General features: G+C 41.8%; 1 protein-coding gene across 1 annotated transcript; it reads right to left on the reverse strand.

Moving 5' to 3' along the window:
• Nucleotides 1-4,844: 4,844 nt before the first annotated feature.
• LOC121585103 (28S ribosomal protein S27, mitochondrial) lies at nucleotides 4,845-10,323 on the reverse strand. Its single transcript, XM_041901461.2, has 11 exons — nucleotides 10,217-10,323; nucleotides 9,808-9,885; nucleotides 9,345-9,415; nucleotides 9,075-9,133; nucleotides 8,574-8,688; nucleotides 8,040-8,118; nucleotides 7,775-7,890; nucleotides 7,172-7,274; nucleotides 6,796-6,938; nucleotides 6,024-6,188; nucleotides 4,845-5,430 (listed from the first exon to the last, which is right to left on the reverse strand). The coding sequence occupies exons 1-11, from the start codon at nucleotides 10,290-10,292 to the stop codon at nucleotides 5,182-5,184; spliced, it is 1,254 nt and encodes a 417-aa protein (XP_041757395.1). The 5' UTR covers nucleotides 10,293-10,323; the 3' UTR covers nucleotides 4,845-5,181.
• Between the last annotated feature and the right edge of the window lie 8,905 nt (nucleotides 10,324-19,228).

Raw genomic sequence — 19,228 nt, forward strand, 5'->3', positions numbered from 1 at the left:
CCAGTCAGGCCATTGCCTGTACCTTGAGTCATAATGTGATTGTTAGGTTGGAAAGATGCAGAATGCATTGTATGTTGTCAAACATAACATGAAACCATTTCCTCTCAGTGGCATAGCATATGAATCATCTAGTTTAATAGACCCATGAATCAAGTTAAGTATGCCTTTTCAATAGGGTCTCTTCATTACACCCAGCTCTTACTTCCTTCCCTTTCAACCCAATACCTCACAGCTCGTATGTCCAATTTGTCTATAATACATTTTATGATTTTAATTAATCTTAACTATATTTGCTTGTTCCACTCTTTGTCAGGTTGAGTGCTGTGATTGCACTGTACTTCCTCAAATGTTAAAAGGTTAGTTTGTGCACATACTGCTACTGTATGCCTACTTCACTCCAAATGATGCACAGTGGGATCTGGTGACAGCTATTTCACTCCTACTGGGTTGCCAAGACCAGAAGTACGTCATTGCCACATCAGGAGGGCAGTAGGATCGCTGTGTCATGTTAAGTCTCATTCCCCCAGAGTCTGAGGTCAGCGGGGGCTACCTAGTCACTCATACTTACTGTAGGGCCACTCAGACAGTATCTAGAGCAAAGCTCTCTTCACAACCTTCGCAGCAGTGTTTGTGTATCCCAGTCATTAAAGCTGTAACTATACAGGTTTAGCAGCTGTAGGTTATTCTGTTTGATTTGAATGTACTTCACAGGTATGTGTTCTGTTCAAGTCATGTCTGGAGGCTAAAGGAACTTCTGTCAGGTCCTACTTAACCCACACAGGACAAGTCAGAAGATACTGTAGGTCTTCCATCATCATCATCACCACCATCATCATCTGAACATTGTCTCAGTGTTCTCTCCATGTCAGCGTTTTGTTCAGAGATAGTGTTTTAGGAGGCTGGGCTCTCGGGAAGAGAACTCCTCACAGACAGATGGGAGATTCTTCTCCTGGACAGTGCAACTCTCTAAAATGACCTCAATTTTAACTGAGCATTCCACTCACACCTCCTTCTTTCCCTAGTCTAACATAAAATATACAATAAAAGCAAGTTGTCCTTTGGGTTTGCATAATGTTTCTCACCTAAAACTATTGGCAAAGAGCAAAATGTTATTTTCACACACAGCACTTGTTGCAAGGGGCTTGTAGACTACTGTTTCTGGAAGAAGGGGAATAGGGAGAGAAATTAGAGAGCAATGAGAGTTCTCATTTGTAAATGCAGAGTTTATACAGTGGGGGAAAAAAGTATTTAGTCAGCCACCAATTGTGCAAGTTCTCCCACTTAAAAAGATGAGAGAGGCCTGTAATTTTCATCATAGGTACACGTCAACTATGACAGACAAAATTAGAAAAATAAATCCAGAAAATCACATTGTAGGATTTGTAATGAATTTATTTGCAAATTATGGTGGAAAATAAGTATTTGGTCAATAACAAAAGTTTCTCAATACTTGTGGGAGCAATTATTTGTTGGCAATGACACAGGTCAAACGTTTTCTGTAAGGTTTTCACACACTGTTGCTGGTATTTTGGCCCATTCCTCCATGCAGATCTCCTCTAGAGCAGTGATGTTTTGGGGCTGTCGCTGGGCAACACGGACTTTCAACTCCCTCCAAAGATTTTCTATGGGGTTGAGATCTGGAGACTGGCTAGGCCACTCCAGGACCTTGAAATGCTTCTTACGAAGCCACTCCTTCATTGCCCGGGCGGTGTGTTTGGGATCATTGTCATGCTGAAAGAACCAGCCACGTTTCATCTTCAATGCCCTTGCTGATGGAAGGAGGTTTTCACTCAAAATCTCACGATACATGGCCCCATTCATTCTTTCCTTTACACGGATCAGTCGTCCTGGTCCCTTTGCAGAAAAACAGCCCCAAAGCATGATGTTTCCACCCCCATGCTTCACAGTAGGTATGGTGTTCTTTGGATGCAACTCAGCATTCTTTGTCCTCCAAACAAGACGAGTTGAGTTTTTACCAAAAAGTTCTATTTTGGTTTCATCTGACCATATGACATTCTCCCAATCCTCTTCTGGATCATCCAAATGCACTCTAGCAAACTTCAGACGGGCCCGGACATGTACTGGCTTAAGCAGGGGGTCATGTCTGCACTGCAGGATTTGAGTCCCTGGCGGCGTAGTGTGTTACTGATGGTAGGCTTTGTTACTTTGATCCCAGCTCTCTGCAGGTCATTCACTAGGTCCCCCCGTGTGGTTCTGGGATTTTTGCTCACCGTTCTTGTGATCATTTTGACCCCACGGGGTGAGATCTTGCGTGGAGCCCCAGATCGAGGGAGATTATCAGTGGTCTTGTATGTCTTCCATTTCCTAATAATTGCTCCCACAGTTGATTTCTTCAAACCAAGCTGCTTACCTATTGCAGATTCAGTCTTCCCAGCCTGGTACAGGTCTACAATTTTGTTTCTGGTGTCCTTTGACAGCCCTTTGGTCTTGGCCATAGTGGAGTTTGGAGTGTGACTGTTTGAGGTTGTGGACAGGTGTCTTTTATACTGATAACAAGTTCAAACAGGTGCCATTAATACAGATAACGAGTGGAGGACAGAGGAGCCTCTTAAAGAAGAAGTTACAGGTCTGTGAGAGCCAGAAATCTTGCTTGTTTGTAGGTGACCAAATACTTATTTTCCACCATAATTTGCAAATAAATTCATAAAAAATGTGATTTTCTGGATTTATTTTTCTCAATCTGTCTGTCATAGTTGACGTGTACCTATGATGAAAATTACAGGCCTCTCTCATCTTTTTAAGTGGGAGAACTTGCACAATTGGTGGCTGACTAAATAATTTTTCCCCCCACTGTATGTGTACTACTGAGTGCAATATTCTGTAAAAACACACTGCAATATGCAGGTCCTCAAGCCCTCATGACAAATCAGTTTGATCTTATTTGCTTTCATTAATCTCTTATCAGGCTTTAAAATGTTAAACATGCAGCATTTTCTTTGATGAATTACTGAAGATTAAAAAACCCATTCTCCAGAGACACCAGTGCTGCCAGTTGCCGAGCCAACAAAAACACACCCTTATCCTATAATCTGTTTTAAAAAACTTAAGACACAGCACACAGAAACATACTGGGAAAAGTTGACATGTCACCAGCTGCAGAAAATGTTCCCTTCACATTACATCTGTATATCACATCTATAAATCGAGAGACAGAAGAGTTCCCGAAGAAGCAGCACAGGGGAGGAATAGAATAACATGAGTATTTGTTGATCAAGCATTTATGAGGACACAATGGTCATTTCACAGGGGTGATGGAACACTCTTCTTAAAGCCCCAGTGCAGTCAAAAATGTGATTTTCCTGTGTTTTATATATATTTCCATACTATGAGGTTGTAATTGTGAACATAATGATAATGCCATTTTAGTGTAAGAGCTGTTTGAAAAGACAGCCTGAAATTTCAGCCTGTTGTGGTGGGATGGAGTTTTGGCTTGTCTGGTGACATCACCAGGCGGTAAATTAGTAGACCAATAACAAAGACAGTTCCAAACCTCTCTGCCAATAACAGCTAGTTTTCAGTTTCCCCCTCCCCACTCAGACCACTCCCAGACAGTCCTAGCAAAAGTCTTGCTTAAGAAATTGATCTTTGCTAAGAAGCTATTTTTGTTTCTTTTTGACCATTTTAATTTAAAACAATCACAGTAAGGTACTTAATTGTTACCCAGAAATGATTTCATACGGCGATAAAAACTGCCGCATTGGACCTTTAAGTCAGACTCTCACAGTTTCTAAGTAGCCATCAATCTTTGATATGTCATATCAGAATACATGTTTCAATGGGATGACATACAACATTCCATCAGACAAGCAGTAACTGTATGTTTTATAAAATATAAACAGATCCGAGCCATGGGAATTTGCGAATGGCAGATCTAGTAGAATATAACTTGTTTTACCATATAAAGGTCATTCTGACTAGACATTCCAACTCTTAGGGAGTCAATATGGAGCCTCCACACAACAATGGCTCTTGTTTGTGACTTAAAAGTATTTGTGCTGTATATTCATCTTAGTCTACATACCAGGCAGTTTCCCAAGCCCATGCCATGAATGCTCAATAGTTGTAGCGTAATGTGGAATTGATGACTTATCTCCCCCAAATGAAAAAACAACAGGGATAGCTTAGCCAGAGATTTTTTCACCTGTGGTATTTGAGTAGCATGTTGCAGTTTACTAAAGTCTCATAATTCATACTTTACTGTTATGCCTCTGTTTTGATACACAAAACATTTTCCAGACGTCACATAAAGACCTCTCAACCTCTAAAACAGGGCCAAGCAATACACCTACAATCTGGATCTGTGATAGTGTGCTTTTCTTTGTGGTTGTGGCCTACAGATAAGGCTAAGAAATGCAACTGTATTCATGCCTACGTAAAGAACAAACGTTGTTTTCCCGAGATCATTCATCAGCTCCCCTTGGATTGTATAACATGGGATTCATTCTCCTGGGAGAAAACATACACGCGCACACACCAGCACACAGAGTCTTCATGTACGCTCACAAACACCTCATTCTGAGAGACGAGAGGAAAAGGAGTGGGAGGATTTCCCCCGCTTTCCTTACTTTCTGCTTACATGAGGTCATAGTGACCATCAGGCTTAACAATCACTAGACTGGAGCTAGACCAATAACATCATGTTGCTGTCCACAACAGGAAATACAACGTACTTTCAAGAAAACTAAAAAATGTCAAGAAAACAAAGCTAAGGATGAAATAGAGGTTATGAGTATTATGTGTAAAACCACTTAAAAGTTGTAACTACAAACTAAGTATTTGCTTTGTTAATATTTGAGTATGAAGAATCAAGTAAAGAATCATAATTATTTGAAGATCACAGTAATTTAATAGACAAACTTCCATTATGGGGAGTTTTGATCTTGTTTACAGTATATTGCTGAACTGCGAATGGTATTTGTACAAAAGACAAACAAAAAGGTTACATGAAATAAACTGATTTCAGGAGACAACATACAGATACTTCATTTTTAGCTTTTCACGTACAGATGATATTATTATTTCAAATATGACCCACGCTTCTTGTGAATGTTTCACTGAAGACGTTGTACAGACCCAACAGTTTATGAAAAAGCCAGTAATATGTATTGATGATTTGTGGTGGTAGAAACTGCAGTGGAAGGGGTCAATCCAGCTGTTTGTTCAGCCCTGTTTTGCAGCTGCTTTGGCTGCCTGATGGGCCAGTCTCTCCTCCTCAGCCCTCTTCCTCATCTCTTTCTCCCTTCTGATGAGCTGCTGCCTCTCTGCCTCCCACTCCCCCACCTTCCTCTGGTACTGCTCCATGTCAGGGCCCTCTGCTGAGGCCAGGCTCTGCTGGACCAGGCTGGAGACCAGCACCTGCAGGGGACTAGGGTCCACCTTACCCCCGGACTGGAGCTGCCCGCTCAGATCCTACGCAGGGCCAGAGGAGAGGTGGTGGTTAGAGATGGGGTGTATGGAAAAGGAGGGATTAAGGCCTAGATTCAATCAGATCAAGCGTTAACCGGCGATAGCAGACACCCGCATAGCTGATGTTTTGCCGGATTCGGAGGTGTAACTGCGTTGGAGCTATCAAACCGGTGAGCAGCTGCTCTTGTGATCGTCACAATGAGGATTTCTATCAGCCTAATCAAGGAGTAGGCCTAGATTACATCACACATTCCAGTGTTCAAGCTGGTAAGCACGGCTGCATAGGATTCCTACTAATGCGACTCGGTGCAGCCAATGGCAATGTCCGTGATAGTTATGCCGGAAGCCGCTTGTGGATTGAATAGTTCTAATGCGGTTCCACCTCTGACACCGTCAAAACACATGCTATGCGGTTGTCGGCTAGCGCAAATCTAATTGAATCGAGCCCTAAGTGTAACTGTTGTTGTAGATTATGAGTGCTTAATAGCAATTTATTCAACTGATCAAAACAAGAAATCTCTAACCATAACACAACATACATGCAGTCCATACACAGGCTCTTTCCTTGTTTGATTGATCTTCCCTTTGTCCAGTACCTTAAACCTGCTGGCATAGAAGGGTAGTTTATCTCTCTCTGCCTGGTCGTCCTCATCCACCTCCTCCTCTTTCTTCCCCTCCTCCTCTCCTCCTGACTCCTCCTCTCCAGAGGAGGAGTCTGAGGCAGAGGACAGGTCTTGCAACAGACCCTCCAGGTAATCCACCTAGGAGAAACACACACACAGCACAGGTGTAAGGAAACACACAGACGCAACTGGGACAGGCGGACGTGCACTGACAGACAGACACAATAACTCTGGAGCAATGAGCATTCCCTCATAGGGGTCCATCAGGACAAAAGACGGACACAAAAACAAACAAACACACGCAGACAATGACACACACACAATTAATATTTCCTGTCTGTCCTGATCTACACAGAGTCATCAGTTCTGACACTGTCCTGCTTTCTGGCAAACCTGGTTTGTGTTGATGTGCGTCTGGGTATAAATAACACAGATATGACAGTCTCAACACTAAGCCCTGGAGATAAACCCTCAGACTGTCATACACTGTACCTGGAAAGTAACAGCTATCTACTGCCACCAGGTTGGTGTCATATGCTCATTGTGTTATTTGTGGCATTTGATGAGTAAACTGAGATTGTAAACAATCAGCTAAACTGTACAGGCTTCTTATTCATGGTAACGCTTTTATAATGAGTTACTCTTATACTTGTATAATGTGTTACTAATTATCTTGTTAGTGTTAGACACTGATTTAGCAATTGTAGAAAGTACAGTACTGAGACAGGTATTGGTAAGTACATACAGCATCCTTTGCTAGTTTGCCATCTCCAGGAGCGGCAGCTACTCTCTCCATGACGGCCAGGGCCCGGCCCAGATACCCTGGGGTCCACATCAGAGGCATGCCCCTGAACACAGCATGGATCCCTGCCGCCATTTCCACCTTACCTAGAGACAGACAGAGAGAGAGAGGAGCAGGAAGAGGAAACTATCAGATGTGATCAGCACAACATGACAACCAGAGCAAAGATCCTGTGGTTTGGAGAGGTTGATTTAAATGTTTGACAAGAGGATAAAGCAGGGATTCCTGAGAAATCATCCTTCTGCTATCAACAAATGGTTAGGAAGGGCTATGGCTTGTTTTAGGACCAGGAGTATGGTCTGACTGGAGGAATACATACCTAGTAAAGCACAGCCCAGCAGTTGAGCGCTGAGGCCTATAGAGTTGTCCTGCTTCAGACCAGATATCAGCAGTGATGCTCCCAGAGCCCTCTCTTCTGACACCTGCACAGTCAACCAACACAAACACACACTTATGCTTCAGACAACATTTGCAAATAGCATAATGAATGACTTCCACAGAAATACAACTGTGGCTGCTAAATTTAAACTGCGAAATGTTGCACTCATCTTTTCCTACTAGCACTGACAGGTGATAAATACTTTGTTGAGGGAAAATCTACTTGCTGCGATTGTGATAAGTTGTTGTCTCACCTAGCTATCTTAAGATGAATGCACTAATGCAAGTCGCTCTGGATGAGAGCGTCTGCTAAATGACTCAAATGTAAAAAATGTCAATGTAAATATCCATATTTTTCTATGTGAATGATGTTGTGCTGGGACCAGACTGACCTTCTCTACACACATATGCCTATGCCCTCCTTACGTTTCCAACAATCCTTCATTTCTACACAATCCAGACACTCCATGTTCTTTGGCACGATAACTTCTCCAGACAAGTTGGTACACATAAATTACAGAGCAGTGAATGCTACTTTACTTACGCTGAGCTCTGGTTTGGTTGCTAGGTAATTGCTAAGTGCATACACGGACAGGATCTGTGTCGTGGGCAGATCAAAAGACTCCTGAAGCATCACCTCTTCCACGACAGAACAGGCACCTGCAGAAGAGGAACAGCCTAGTGAGGTTTGAAGCTACTTGTCATCTGTGTGTACATTGGTTTAGTTTAACTGAGGTTTTCCAAAGGGGGTCTTGGATAACTTTACAGTTTGACAGATATTACAGTTTCAGAAGTCAGAGACTCTTTACCTTTGAAGTCTTCATCTTTTATGAAGGAATCTATCAGAAGGTTGAACGTGAAATCATCTGGGAACATTCCATATTGCACCTAAATACAGAAACAGAGAATGGTTAAAAACTTTCCAAAAGAACAATATTATAGTCAACCTCAATTTCTGTGTGTGGAAAACATTTAATCACAGGTAAGACATTTAACTTGTTTAGTATAGTCTGTTTGTAACTCCAGTCACTACTTGTAGCTGTATAATCTGTTTGTGTTGTTGGTCTTGGGTAGCTTAATGTTCCGGTCGTTAGCTAGATAGCACTCACTCACGTGGCTGCTAGCACCGTCATGAAATGGGGCATAAGGGAAGCCCTACAATATTTTTTAGTAGTGAGAACGCACAGGAGCAGGCAATGTTGAAACGTTTTTTAACATGTACTTTTCTTAAATTTCAAGTTTTTTCTGTGAGCCAATGGGGTAACCATAGGTTGTTTTCACCATTCACATTCTATCTAATACCGAGTGGGACTATGGCTCTGCTTAGCATAATGTAGGCCTACCTTGTTCTTGAGGGTGTGCAGGGCCTTGTCTCTGGCCCCATATTTGAGACACTGTCTGACCCAGCTATGGACAGTCCAGTCTCTGAGGTACCAACAGTTTGGGCTGTGGCGAAATCTACAGGAGAGAGATGTTCAGACATAAAACACAACAACAAACAAGACATGAATGTTTACGACTTCTGTTATGTCATTATTATGACGCCTTTATGCAGCATGGGTCAAGTCAAGCGTAACCGCTTAACCCATAGGCTTGCAATGCAATATTCTTGTTAATCTTGTAATCACATAAGAAACAGATTCCTGAGGAGGGGAGAACAGGGAAGCTCTTAGACAGCACAGAAACACTGAACAAAGAAACATGCATGTGACTGAACATAAACACACCATAAAAAACTTTGGAAGAAAATAGAGGTCAGAACAGAGGTTTAGCCTGCGACTGAGGCCAGGAAGTGAACACCCTAACACAGAAAGAACATAACAGGGAATGCAAATTAGGCTTACTTATAAAGATAGTACTCTGCTTGATCAACCTCTTCTCTTGACGATATGTTGTCAACAAACTGAAAAAGAAAATACACAGATATGGTTATTATTTCATCCCGTTGCCTACAGTTTGATCAGAACATAAATCATACTAATCATGTTATTTCCATCTTAGCCAACATGCCATTGGTGTACCAGATATGACAATGAAATAGTTAGCTACAGCAGAAACAGGTTGACAGACAAGCTCCAAGGGTGAAATCTCTCGGTCCTCTAACATGCTCTTACCCGTGATATTGACAGGGAGCTGACGGGGAAGTTTCGGTCATACGTCCTATCCATCAAGGCGGCCAACAACGCTGTAGGATGACATGTTCATATTCAGCTTTACTTTCACAAGAGCTAGACTTGCTGAAACTTTCTGACATTTAAATGTTTTTACAGTACTAATGACACAGTACAGTATGTCAATGTGTAGCTAACACTGCCCCCCTGTGTTCATTTGGTGCAGACACTCACAGACATTGTCATTGACTTGGCAGTTACATCTTCAGGTAGCTACTTAAACACAGAATAACGAATATATTCACTCGTAGATCACTGGGTCTCCCAAAACTAAAATGTAACTGATGTCACGTCCACTTGACAGCTAATGTGTGACAGATGTGGTTGAGGCCCACCTTTCATTTGTTGTGATGGGTAGGGACAAAGAGAATTGTTAGCAATCAGTGTCTTTGGGTAGCTATCTTACCCAGATTTTGATGATCTTTCTCTCTTGCGTCCCATAATTTGGAGTCTGTGTATGCTGAGGAAAGTAGACATCTTTTGGCTGTAGGACATAAACAAGAATGACCACAAGTTACATAGAGTAGACAATGGACTCTGAAGGTAACATGCACAATGCAATTTATTGCGATTACAGTACAAGCAAATACTAAGTTAAATTTTGAACAAACGGGATAAGATGCATCTTATTTAGCTAGTTAAGAGTTAGGCTACGTCAGAATGGGTTCATATAGGTAGCTAGCTAGGTAGCCACCTGGCTAGCCTGCTAGCTACATGCCTGGCAAAACACAAATAGTTCGGATAAACAGTGAATCAATCAATGATAGAAAACGTTACTGACTTAAATACTTATTTTTTAGTATAAAAACATGTACCTATAAATCTGTGACTTCCACATTTATGGATAACTTTGACAGCTCCTAAACAACGTCGCAACGCGTAGGCTGCCATCTTGGGAAGATACCAATAAATGACAGAGGGGAGCAACAATGTTGATTGAGAGAGAGAGCCTTACTCAAATACATGTTTAATGCGAACCCTAACACCATGAAAAACAGCATATGTAATACTGAAATAGAAACGATGTTATTTTTTCTAAATACTATAATCATGTATGTTTAATAAAAAATATCAAACATAACATTAGAATGAACCCCTTTCTATCTATTGGTACGGCCTCAAGCGCCTTTTATGGTGAACATCCAATGTCAATTGTCCCAGTGGCAAATTCATTGGTAATATGATCAAATCCATCAATGACTGCAGAGTCCTTCAGACTGATGATGGCTCCGCTCCAGTTTAATTTATGGCTCTTCCAGTTCTTCCAGTAAAGGGCAACGCTGATCCATAAAACCCATAGAGATAGATAGAGGACTAATCTTTATATCTGTGCCATTATAGTGTCTGTGACCGCATGGGCAGCGCCATTGAGGCTACAACCCATAGGAATCCCACCAAGTTGACTACTTTGACTATTTTAAAATGACTCAGGCAAGCCCTGAATGGCGCTGCCCATGCTAAAACGGCCTTTTGGCCACTACAGGCCTCAATCATTCTCTATGATAAAACCACAATTTCTAAACCATATTTGATATAACCCTACTGAATCAAACGGAATGGGAAACACTGTAAACTTTGGTTTAAAATCATAAACACCATTGTAATGTTAGGATGGGAGATTATGATGAAGTTATCAGAGTCTTATTTATTAGGCACCAATAAGAAATTATTATTTCAAAACATTTATTTTTATTACGTTGTGCCTAATGAATACGACCCTGATGTCATACCCTGCTCTCTGTCAACTGTTCAGATACTGTGGCTGCGGATGAGCAGAAGAAACAACAGACTCGCGGATCTCAGCTGCCCTGGCAAGACTCTTTTGCTTCCTCTGCAAAAAAGGAGCCAAAAAGTAGTTGTGTAGGTATCAATACCAACTTATTTCAGTGCACCTTCCACCTCTCCACTAACCCAGAGCAAACAGAAGAGGGAGACAAACACATCCTCTTCCTGATTTTTTATCAGGCCACTGTAGGCTACAAATTCTGAAGTGCATTCTGCTGTGTATAGTGTATCATTATTTTGACTAATCACTGTGCTGCTCATACAGCCAGTGTAGGATATACTGCCCTAACTGTATTACAATTGACACAATAAGAGTTACTGTAACTAATAACAAAAAAAATGCATCCCACCCTGACTCCACCACTCAAATATAAGCTACCTCAAATTTAAGAGATAACGCCCCCTTTAATGGCCTAATCTTCTCTGAATCATTTAAATACTATAATTTACCAATACAAAGGTAATGCATAGGCCAGGCCTTTCTAACCAAAGACCATATGGCTACAAAAGTAGCTTCTAATGTATTTGTGTCAGATCATAGTCCTTCACCTTGAGCCAATGTTTTTATATTCAAAACATAGTGTAATCTATTTGTTTACTAGGGGACGCTCCTTGACCGTGATTATGTGAACTTCTTGGCCCAAGGTCTAGGGAGGTGATAGGCCATGTCCTGGGTGGGTCTCTGTTATTAAACAAAAGCGGGAAGAATTTCTGCACCCTTTAGTACACTGACCACCAAAACAGGAAGTCCTTACCTGAGAACCGTGCCAAAGAGAACACACAGGAAGTTAACCGTTTTAGCAACACTGGGGCTGCAGACAGAACTCTGTCTCTCATCCCGAGACAGACATTATGGCCTCTGTGAAACTTTAAAAGGAGAGCTTTGAGTTCCAGCTGTGTGTTCCTGGCAATAGTGAATGAATAGAGGAAGAGAGGCTACACTCCCCACTTAGTCTTACAACATTTACATAAAGGCCCTACAGCATCGTCTCTACACATTATGCATTGATTCAGGTAGACGTGATACGATTTATCCTTGCAGTTTGATATTCTACCAGGTTATGAGTATTTACCCTCTAAGTCTAAAAAGGTTTTATCTCAGTGACTGTGAGGTGGAGATAAAGAATCCAGAAGTAGTATTTTTCAGTACCAAAATTGTCTTTCATCCCGTAAACCAGTTCCTCTTTATTCTAAGATAGATTTAGCCTGATTTGTGTGTACACTGTACTGTAAAAAGTATTTAAATGTATGCATTCACTACTGTAATAAGAGCATCTGCTAAATGTAAAACTGCAAAGTTCAACTGAGCCAATCATGATGATTACAGATTAATACATTATTGTTACATTTTAGTAGACACTCTTATCCAGAGCGACATACATGAGCAGTTAGGGTTAAGTGTATTGCTCAAGGGCACATTGACTGATCGTTCACTTAGTCGGCTCTGGGATTCAAACCAGTGAACATTTGCTTACTGGCCCAACGCTCTTAATCTCTAGGCTACCTGCCGCACAGATTATAAATACATAATTCCGGGCTGCACACTGACACACACTCAGGATATGAGTCAATACTTCTAAGGTGTAGACCAAAAGGACACACTCATACATAACAAACAATATAAGGACTACAAAGACCTAGTTTATAGCCTGCAGGACTACAACCCAGTTTGGGGCTCTGATGACGGTTAAAACCGAGGTGCAAGGACACAAACATCCCCATGAGAACAGACAGACCTGGCCAGCAGAGAAGAAAGGAACTGTATAATTTACATTGAATAAGCAAGAGGAAGAGTCTGTGTTTGAAAAGAGAAGAGGTTGTATCAACCACTTCAGATAACATCCTAACCATAACACATTAGGTAGAGAGACACAACATGGTACTCTGTAGTAACTGCCTGCAGCTCTAGCTGTTGTGGTTCAATACATTCACCAAAATGTATCTGGCTTTGAAATCGAATTCAGCTTTGTTATGGTGATTGATCCTGGTTCATCATGAGATTAACACCATACTACCTGATTTGTAAAAGCGTAACCTTTACAGACCAATCACTAACGGCCACATCAACCTTTCTTCAGTCACAGGACACATTTTCCCATCAGAGTGAGTGCCTCATTTACCGGAGTCCCTTATTCCTGACTCCCCCAACGGTTTCACTTCAGCAGAACCTGTGTGAGAGTGAACACCACTACCTCATTGAGAGGTGTTCTCTCTGTGGTCTATCTGGAGCAGGTAGACGTTGCCCTTAACTGCTGATCTATAGTCAGTTTTTCATTTTCCCCTCTCATGACTAAGGTTCGGATTGGGGGAAGTTGAGCTGATCCTAGATCTGTGCCTAGTAGGGGTAACTTCTACACTTCTCTGTGTTTCCTTTCCATGTCATTTAGCCGGCGGTTTGGATCTAAACATTTAGGTGAGGATAGAAGAGAAAAAGAGGAGGATGTGAGAAGTTCCTCTTGCCGTTTGCAGTTTCATACATGGGATTTGGTGGTCTCTCTTGATAGAATAGGGAAGCATTGCTACTTTGTTTTCTTATTTTAAAAGTAATGTCTAGCACTTTACCGGAGATGACATAAATGGTGGGTTGGCTGATGCAAATGTCAAATTATCAACATATCAGTGATCAATAGCTGGCCTTGACCTTCAGGTCAAATAGCACAGTGGATGACAAATTGGTCTTTAATCGCAAAATAACACACTCCTCCTTTCCTACAAGCAACAATAAAATGCTTTATTCTGAATCACATGTGAGGGTTCTGGAGGCGGGTTGTCTGGGACACCCACAGAGTCTAGTGAACGATTGTTTGATCGGGATGTAAAAGAGGTATGGGGAGAGATGTTTTCTCTTCCTCTTCCTCTCCTTTGTGAGAGAAGCGAGAGATCTCTGTTCTCCAAGAAGAAAGGCAACTCGTTTGAAAGTCATTGTGATCATCTCTGATTCTGTATTGTGTGGTTTTGGAGAGGAGGAAACGTGGCAGGTGGATGATGCTGAGTCCCTGGGGGTAGAGGAGATCTGAGTCTTACACTCTTATACGTCTGTTATTAGTCTAGATTTTAAATTGGCTAAAGCTGAGACAGACTGGCCCCCATGTGAGGCCTAAAATTCAATTTTAATTATTCTAGTGTTAAGTTTCTCTCATCATCAGGCATACTGTAGTTGCTATAGAAGGCACATTTGGATGTATACAGTAGATCAAAGGCAATCATCATCAGGCCATTCAGCCATATACACAATTCTTTAGCACAGTCATACTGAGAGATGGCGTTGACAAGACAGGAATGGACTACGGACAGACTACTATACTCAACTCATTAGCCTTCATACCCTCCCAGTAAGCAAAATGGCGTATTTTCCAGACGTTGAAATTAGGTTAATTTTAGGCTCTGAATGAAAGTTGAAAAGACATCATTAACAGACATTGAAAATATAAAACCTTTTTGTCATTGATTCTGTGTTTACATTTCTACTACACATACATCCTCAATGAAGTAAGCATTATATCACAATAATATGTTTTATCCATTTAATATAGGAAAGAGGAGCTAAAGGAAAGAGGAGCCAATTGAAGATTGCAACATATAATATTTATTATTGTTCCCATCTGTTACATGCACTTATGGTAGCTTTCTCAAAAGTTTTAAAACTTGCAACAATGATTTTCTGAGTAATCCAGAAGAAACCAACAGACCACTTCAACTACAATAACATTTTCAGTAATGGTTACAGATGTTTAATTTTTTTGCTTTGACTGTAATATGTTGTTGTTTATCTACCTTAGTTGAATGCACTGACTGTAAGTCGCTCTGGATAAGAGCGTCTGCTGAATGACCAAAATGTAAATGTAAAAAAACAAACACTTGCAGAGCATGCTGGGTATTATTCTAATGAGCTTCACCCCCAAACAAGTACAAATCTGAACGAATCAAGGCTGGTCGAAATCTGAACGAATCATATACGTCTAGACTATGTTTCACAAATTTGAACAGCACAGTACAGTACGGCACAGTTCAGTACAGTAGAGCATGATTGGTTTAGTACTGGACCTAATCTGAACCAATCATAGATGTCTATGTTTGGGCCAAATCTAGTTCGGTCCGGACCGGACCAAAAATCTACGTCCGTGGATGTTGAAATCAAGTCCGATCCGGACCGCACCAAAAAAAGATGGCCTGCCCGGACAGGACCAAAAAAAGACGTCCAAAAAACGTCTGCGTCGGTCCGTGCTTAGTGGGCTGTGGTGTGCCTTCTCATTACTTTCCTCTATACATGTGACAACAAATCTCCCCCACAAAAATTATAAATACATATTACAGCACTTTTATTAATTTCAAAGTCTCTCATTAGATGAGATTACCTTTGTTTGCTCATTATATCACACAACAAAAACAATTTACAGACCTAATAAAGCATCCAGTAGAAGATAATTTAAAACTAGCATTAAAAAGAGAAATAACTGTTATCACATTGTAATCCCATGCTGATTAATTATAGATTGACATGATTGGGGGCGGTAGGTAGCTTAGTGGTTAAGAGTGTTGTGCCAGTAACCGAAAGGTCGCTGGTTCTAATCCCCGAGCCAACTAGGTGAAAAATCTGTCGATGTGCCCTTGAGCAAGGCACTTAACCCTAATTGCTCCTGTAAGTCGCTCTGGATAAGAGCGTTTGCTAAATGAGTAAAATAAAAGTACTAGTTAAAAAGTAACAATTAAAGAAAAATCTATTTTCAAAACAATTGCATTTTATTTACAGCACAATTTCACCGTGATATCAACTAAGCTTTTCTTAAAGACACATCTTTTCACATGCACATGTATTGTCCGTTCTATCAGCCTGAAATACAATACGCTTCACAGCTTATTCCAGTGCCGTAGCGCAGTTTCCACATTTTATTACGTTACAACCTTATTCTAAAATGTATTAAATTGTTTTTTCCCCCTCATCAAGCTACACACAATAGCCCATAATGACAAAGTGAAAACAGTTTTTTTTAGTTCTATTAAGTTTTTTCAAATGTATTCAAATAAAAAAACGGAAATATCAGATTTACATAAGTATTCAGACCCTTTACTCAGTACTTTGTTAAAGCACCTTTGGCAGCGATTACAGCCTCGAGTCTTCTTGGGTATGACACTACAAGCTTGGCACACCTGGATTTGGGGAGTTTCTCCCATTCTTACATTTACATTTTACATTTTAGTCATTTAGCAGACGCTCTTATCCAGAGCGACTTACAGGAGCAATTAGGGTTAAGTGCCTTGCTCAAGGGCACATTTACGTCATTTAGCAGACGCTCTTATCCAGAGCGACTTACAAATTGGTGCATTCACCCTATAGCCAGTGGGATAACCACTTTACAATTTTTTTTTTTTTTTTGGGGGGGGGTTGAAGGATTACTTTATCCTATCCCTGTTCTTCTCTGCAGATCCTCTCAAGCTCTGTCAGGTTGGATGGGGGGCGTCGCTGCACAGCTATTTTCAGGTCTCTCCAGAGACGTTAGATCGGGTTCAAGTCCGGGCTCTGGCTGGGCCACTCAAGGACATTCAGAGACTTGTCCCGAAGCCACTCCTGCATTGTCTTGGCTGTGTGCTTAGGGTCGTTGTCCTGTTGGAAGGTGAACCTTCGCCCCAGTCTGAGGTCCTGAGCACTAGAGCAGGTTTTCATCAAGGATCTCTCTGTACTTTTCTCCATTCATCTTTCCTTCGATCCTGACTATTCTCCCAGTCCCTGCCGCTGAAAAACACCCCACAGCATGATGCTGCCACCACCGTGCCTGGTTTCCTCCAGACGTGACGCTTGGCATTCAGGCCAAAGAGTTCAATCTTGGTTTCCTCAGACCAGAGAATCTTGTATCTCATTGGCTGAGAGTCCTTTAGGTGCCTTTTGGCAAACTGCGGGCTGTCATGTGCCTCTTATTGAGGAGTGGCTTCCGTCTGGCCACTCTACCATAAAGGCCTGATTGGTGGAGTGCTGCAGAGATGGTTGTCCTTCTGGAAGGTTCTCCCATCTCCACAGAGGAACTCTGGAGCTCTGTCAGAGTGACCGTCGGGTTCTTGGTCACCTCCCTGACCAAGGCCCTTCTCCCCTGATTGCTCAGTTTGGCCGGGCGGCCAGCTCTAGCAAGAGTCTTGGTGGTTCCAAACTTCTTCCATTTAAGAATGATGGAGGCCACTGTGTTCTTGGGGACCTTCAATGCTGCAGACATTTTTTGGTACCCTTCCCCAGATCTGTGCCTCAACACAATCCTGCAGCTGAGCTCGAGCCTCATAGCAAAGGGTCTGAATACTTATGTAAATAAGGTATTTCTGTTTTAGATTTTCTATACATTTTCTAACATTTCTAAAAACCTGTTTTCACTTTGTCATTATGGGGGTATTGTGTGTACAGTCATGGTCGAAAGAATGAGACAAATACTAATTTTCACAAAGTCTGCTGCCTCAGTTTTGATGATGGCAATTTGCATATACTCCAGAATGTCATGAAGACTGACCAGATGAATTGCAATTCATTGCAAAGTCCCTCTTTGCCATGAAAATGAACTTAATCCCCCAAAAACATTTCCACTGCATTTCAGCCCTGCCACAAAAGGACCAGCTGCCATCATGTCAGTGATTCTCTTGTTAACACAGGTGAGAGTGTTGACGAGGACAAGGCTGGAGATCACTCTGTCATGCTGATTGAGTTAGAATAACAGACTGGAAGCTTTAAAAGGAGGGTGGTGCTTGAAATCATTGTTCTTCCTCTGTTAACCATGGTTACCTGCAAGGAAACACGTGGCATCATCATTGCTTTGCATAAAAAGGGCGTCACAGGCAAGGATTTTGCTGCTACTAAGATTGCACCTAAATCAACCATTTATCGGATCATCAAGAACTTCAAGGAGAGAGGTTCAATTGTTGTGAAGAAGGCGTCAGGGCGCCCAAGAAAGTCCAGCAAGCACCAGGACTGTCTCCTAAAGTTGATTCAGCTGCGGGTTTGGGGCACCACCAGTGCAGAGCTTGCACAGGAATGGCAGCAGGCAGGTGTGAGTGCATCTGCACGCACAGTGAGACGAATACTTTTGGAGGATGGCCTGGTGTCAAGAAGGGCAGCAAAGAAGACACTTCTCTCCAGGAAAAACATCAGGGACAGACTGATATTCTGCAAAAGGTACAGGGATTGGACTGCTGAGGACTGGGGTAAAGTCATTTTCTCTGATGAATCCCCTTTCCGATTGTTTGGGGCATCCGGAAAACACCTTGTCCGGAGAAGACAAGGTGAGCGCTGCCATCAGTCCTGTGTCATGCCAACAGTAAAGCATCCTGAGACCATTCATGTGTGGGGTTGCTTCTCAGCCAAGGGAGTGGGCTCACTCACATTTTTGCCTAAGAACACAGCCATTAATAAAGAATGGTACCAACACATCCTCCGAGAGCAACTTCTCTCAACCATCCAAGAACAGTTTGGTGACGAACAACGCCTTTTCCAGCATGATGGAGCACCTTGCCATGAGGCAAAAGTGATAACTAAGTGGCTCGGGGAACAAAACATCGACATGGCCAGGAAACTCCCGAGACCTTAATCCCATTGAGAACTTGTGGTCAATCCTCAAGAGGGGGTGGACAAACAAAAACCCACAAATTCTGACAAACTCCAAGCATTGATTATGCAAGAACGGGCTGCCACCAGTCAGGATGTGGCCCAGACGTTAATTGACAGCATGCCAGGGCGGATTGCAGAGGTCTTGAAAAAGCAGGGTCAACACTGCAAATATTGACTCTTTGCATAAAGTTAATGTAATTGTCAATAAAAGCCTTTGACACAATGCTTGTAATTATACTTCAGTCTACCATAGTAACATCTGACAAAAATATCTCATAACACTGAAGCAGCGAACTTTGTGAAGACCAATACTTGTGTCATTCTCAAAACTTTTGACCACGACTGTAGATTGATGAGGAAAAAATTAATTTAATACATTTTAGAATAAGGCTATAACGTAACAAAATGTGGAAAAAGTTAAGGGGTGTGAATACTTTCCAAATGCACTGTATTTGTCTTAATA

Source organism: Coregonus clupeaformis, chromosome 16 (genome assembly GCF_020615455.1).
Source record: "Coregonus clupeaformis isolate EN_2021a chromosome 16, ASM2061545v1, whole genome shotgun sequence".
NCBI lineage: Eukaryota > Metazoa > Chordata > Actinopteri > Salmoniformes > Salmonidae > Coregonus > Coregonus clupeaformis.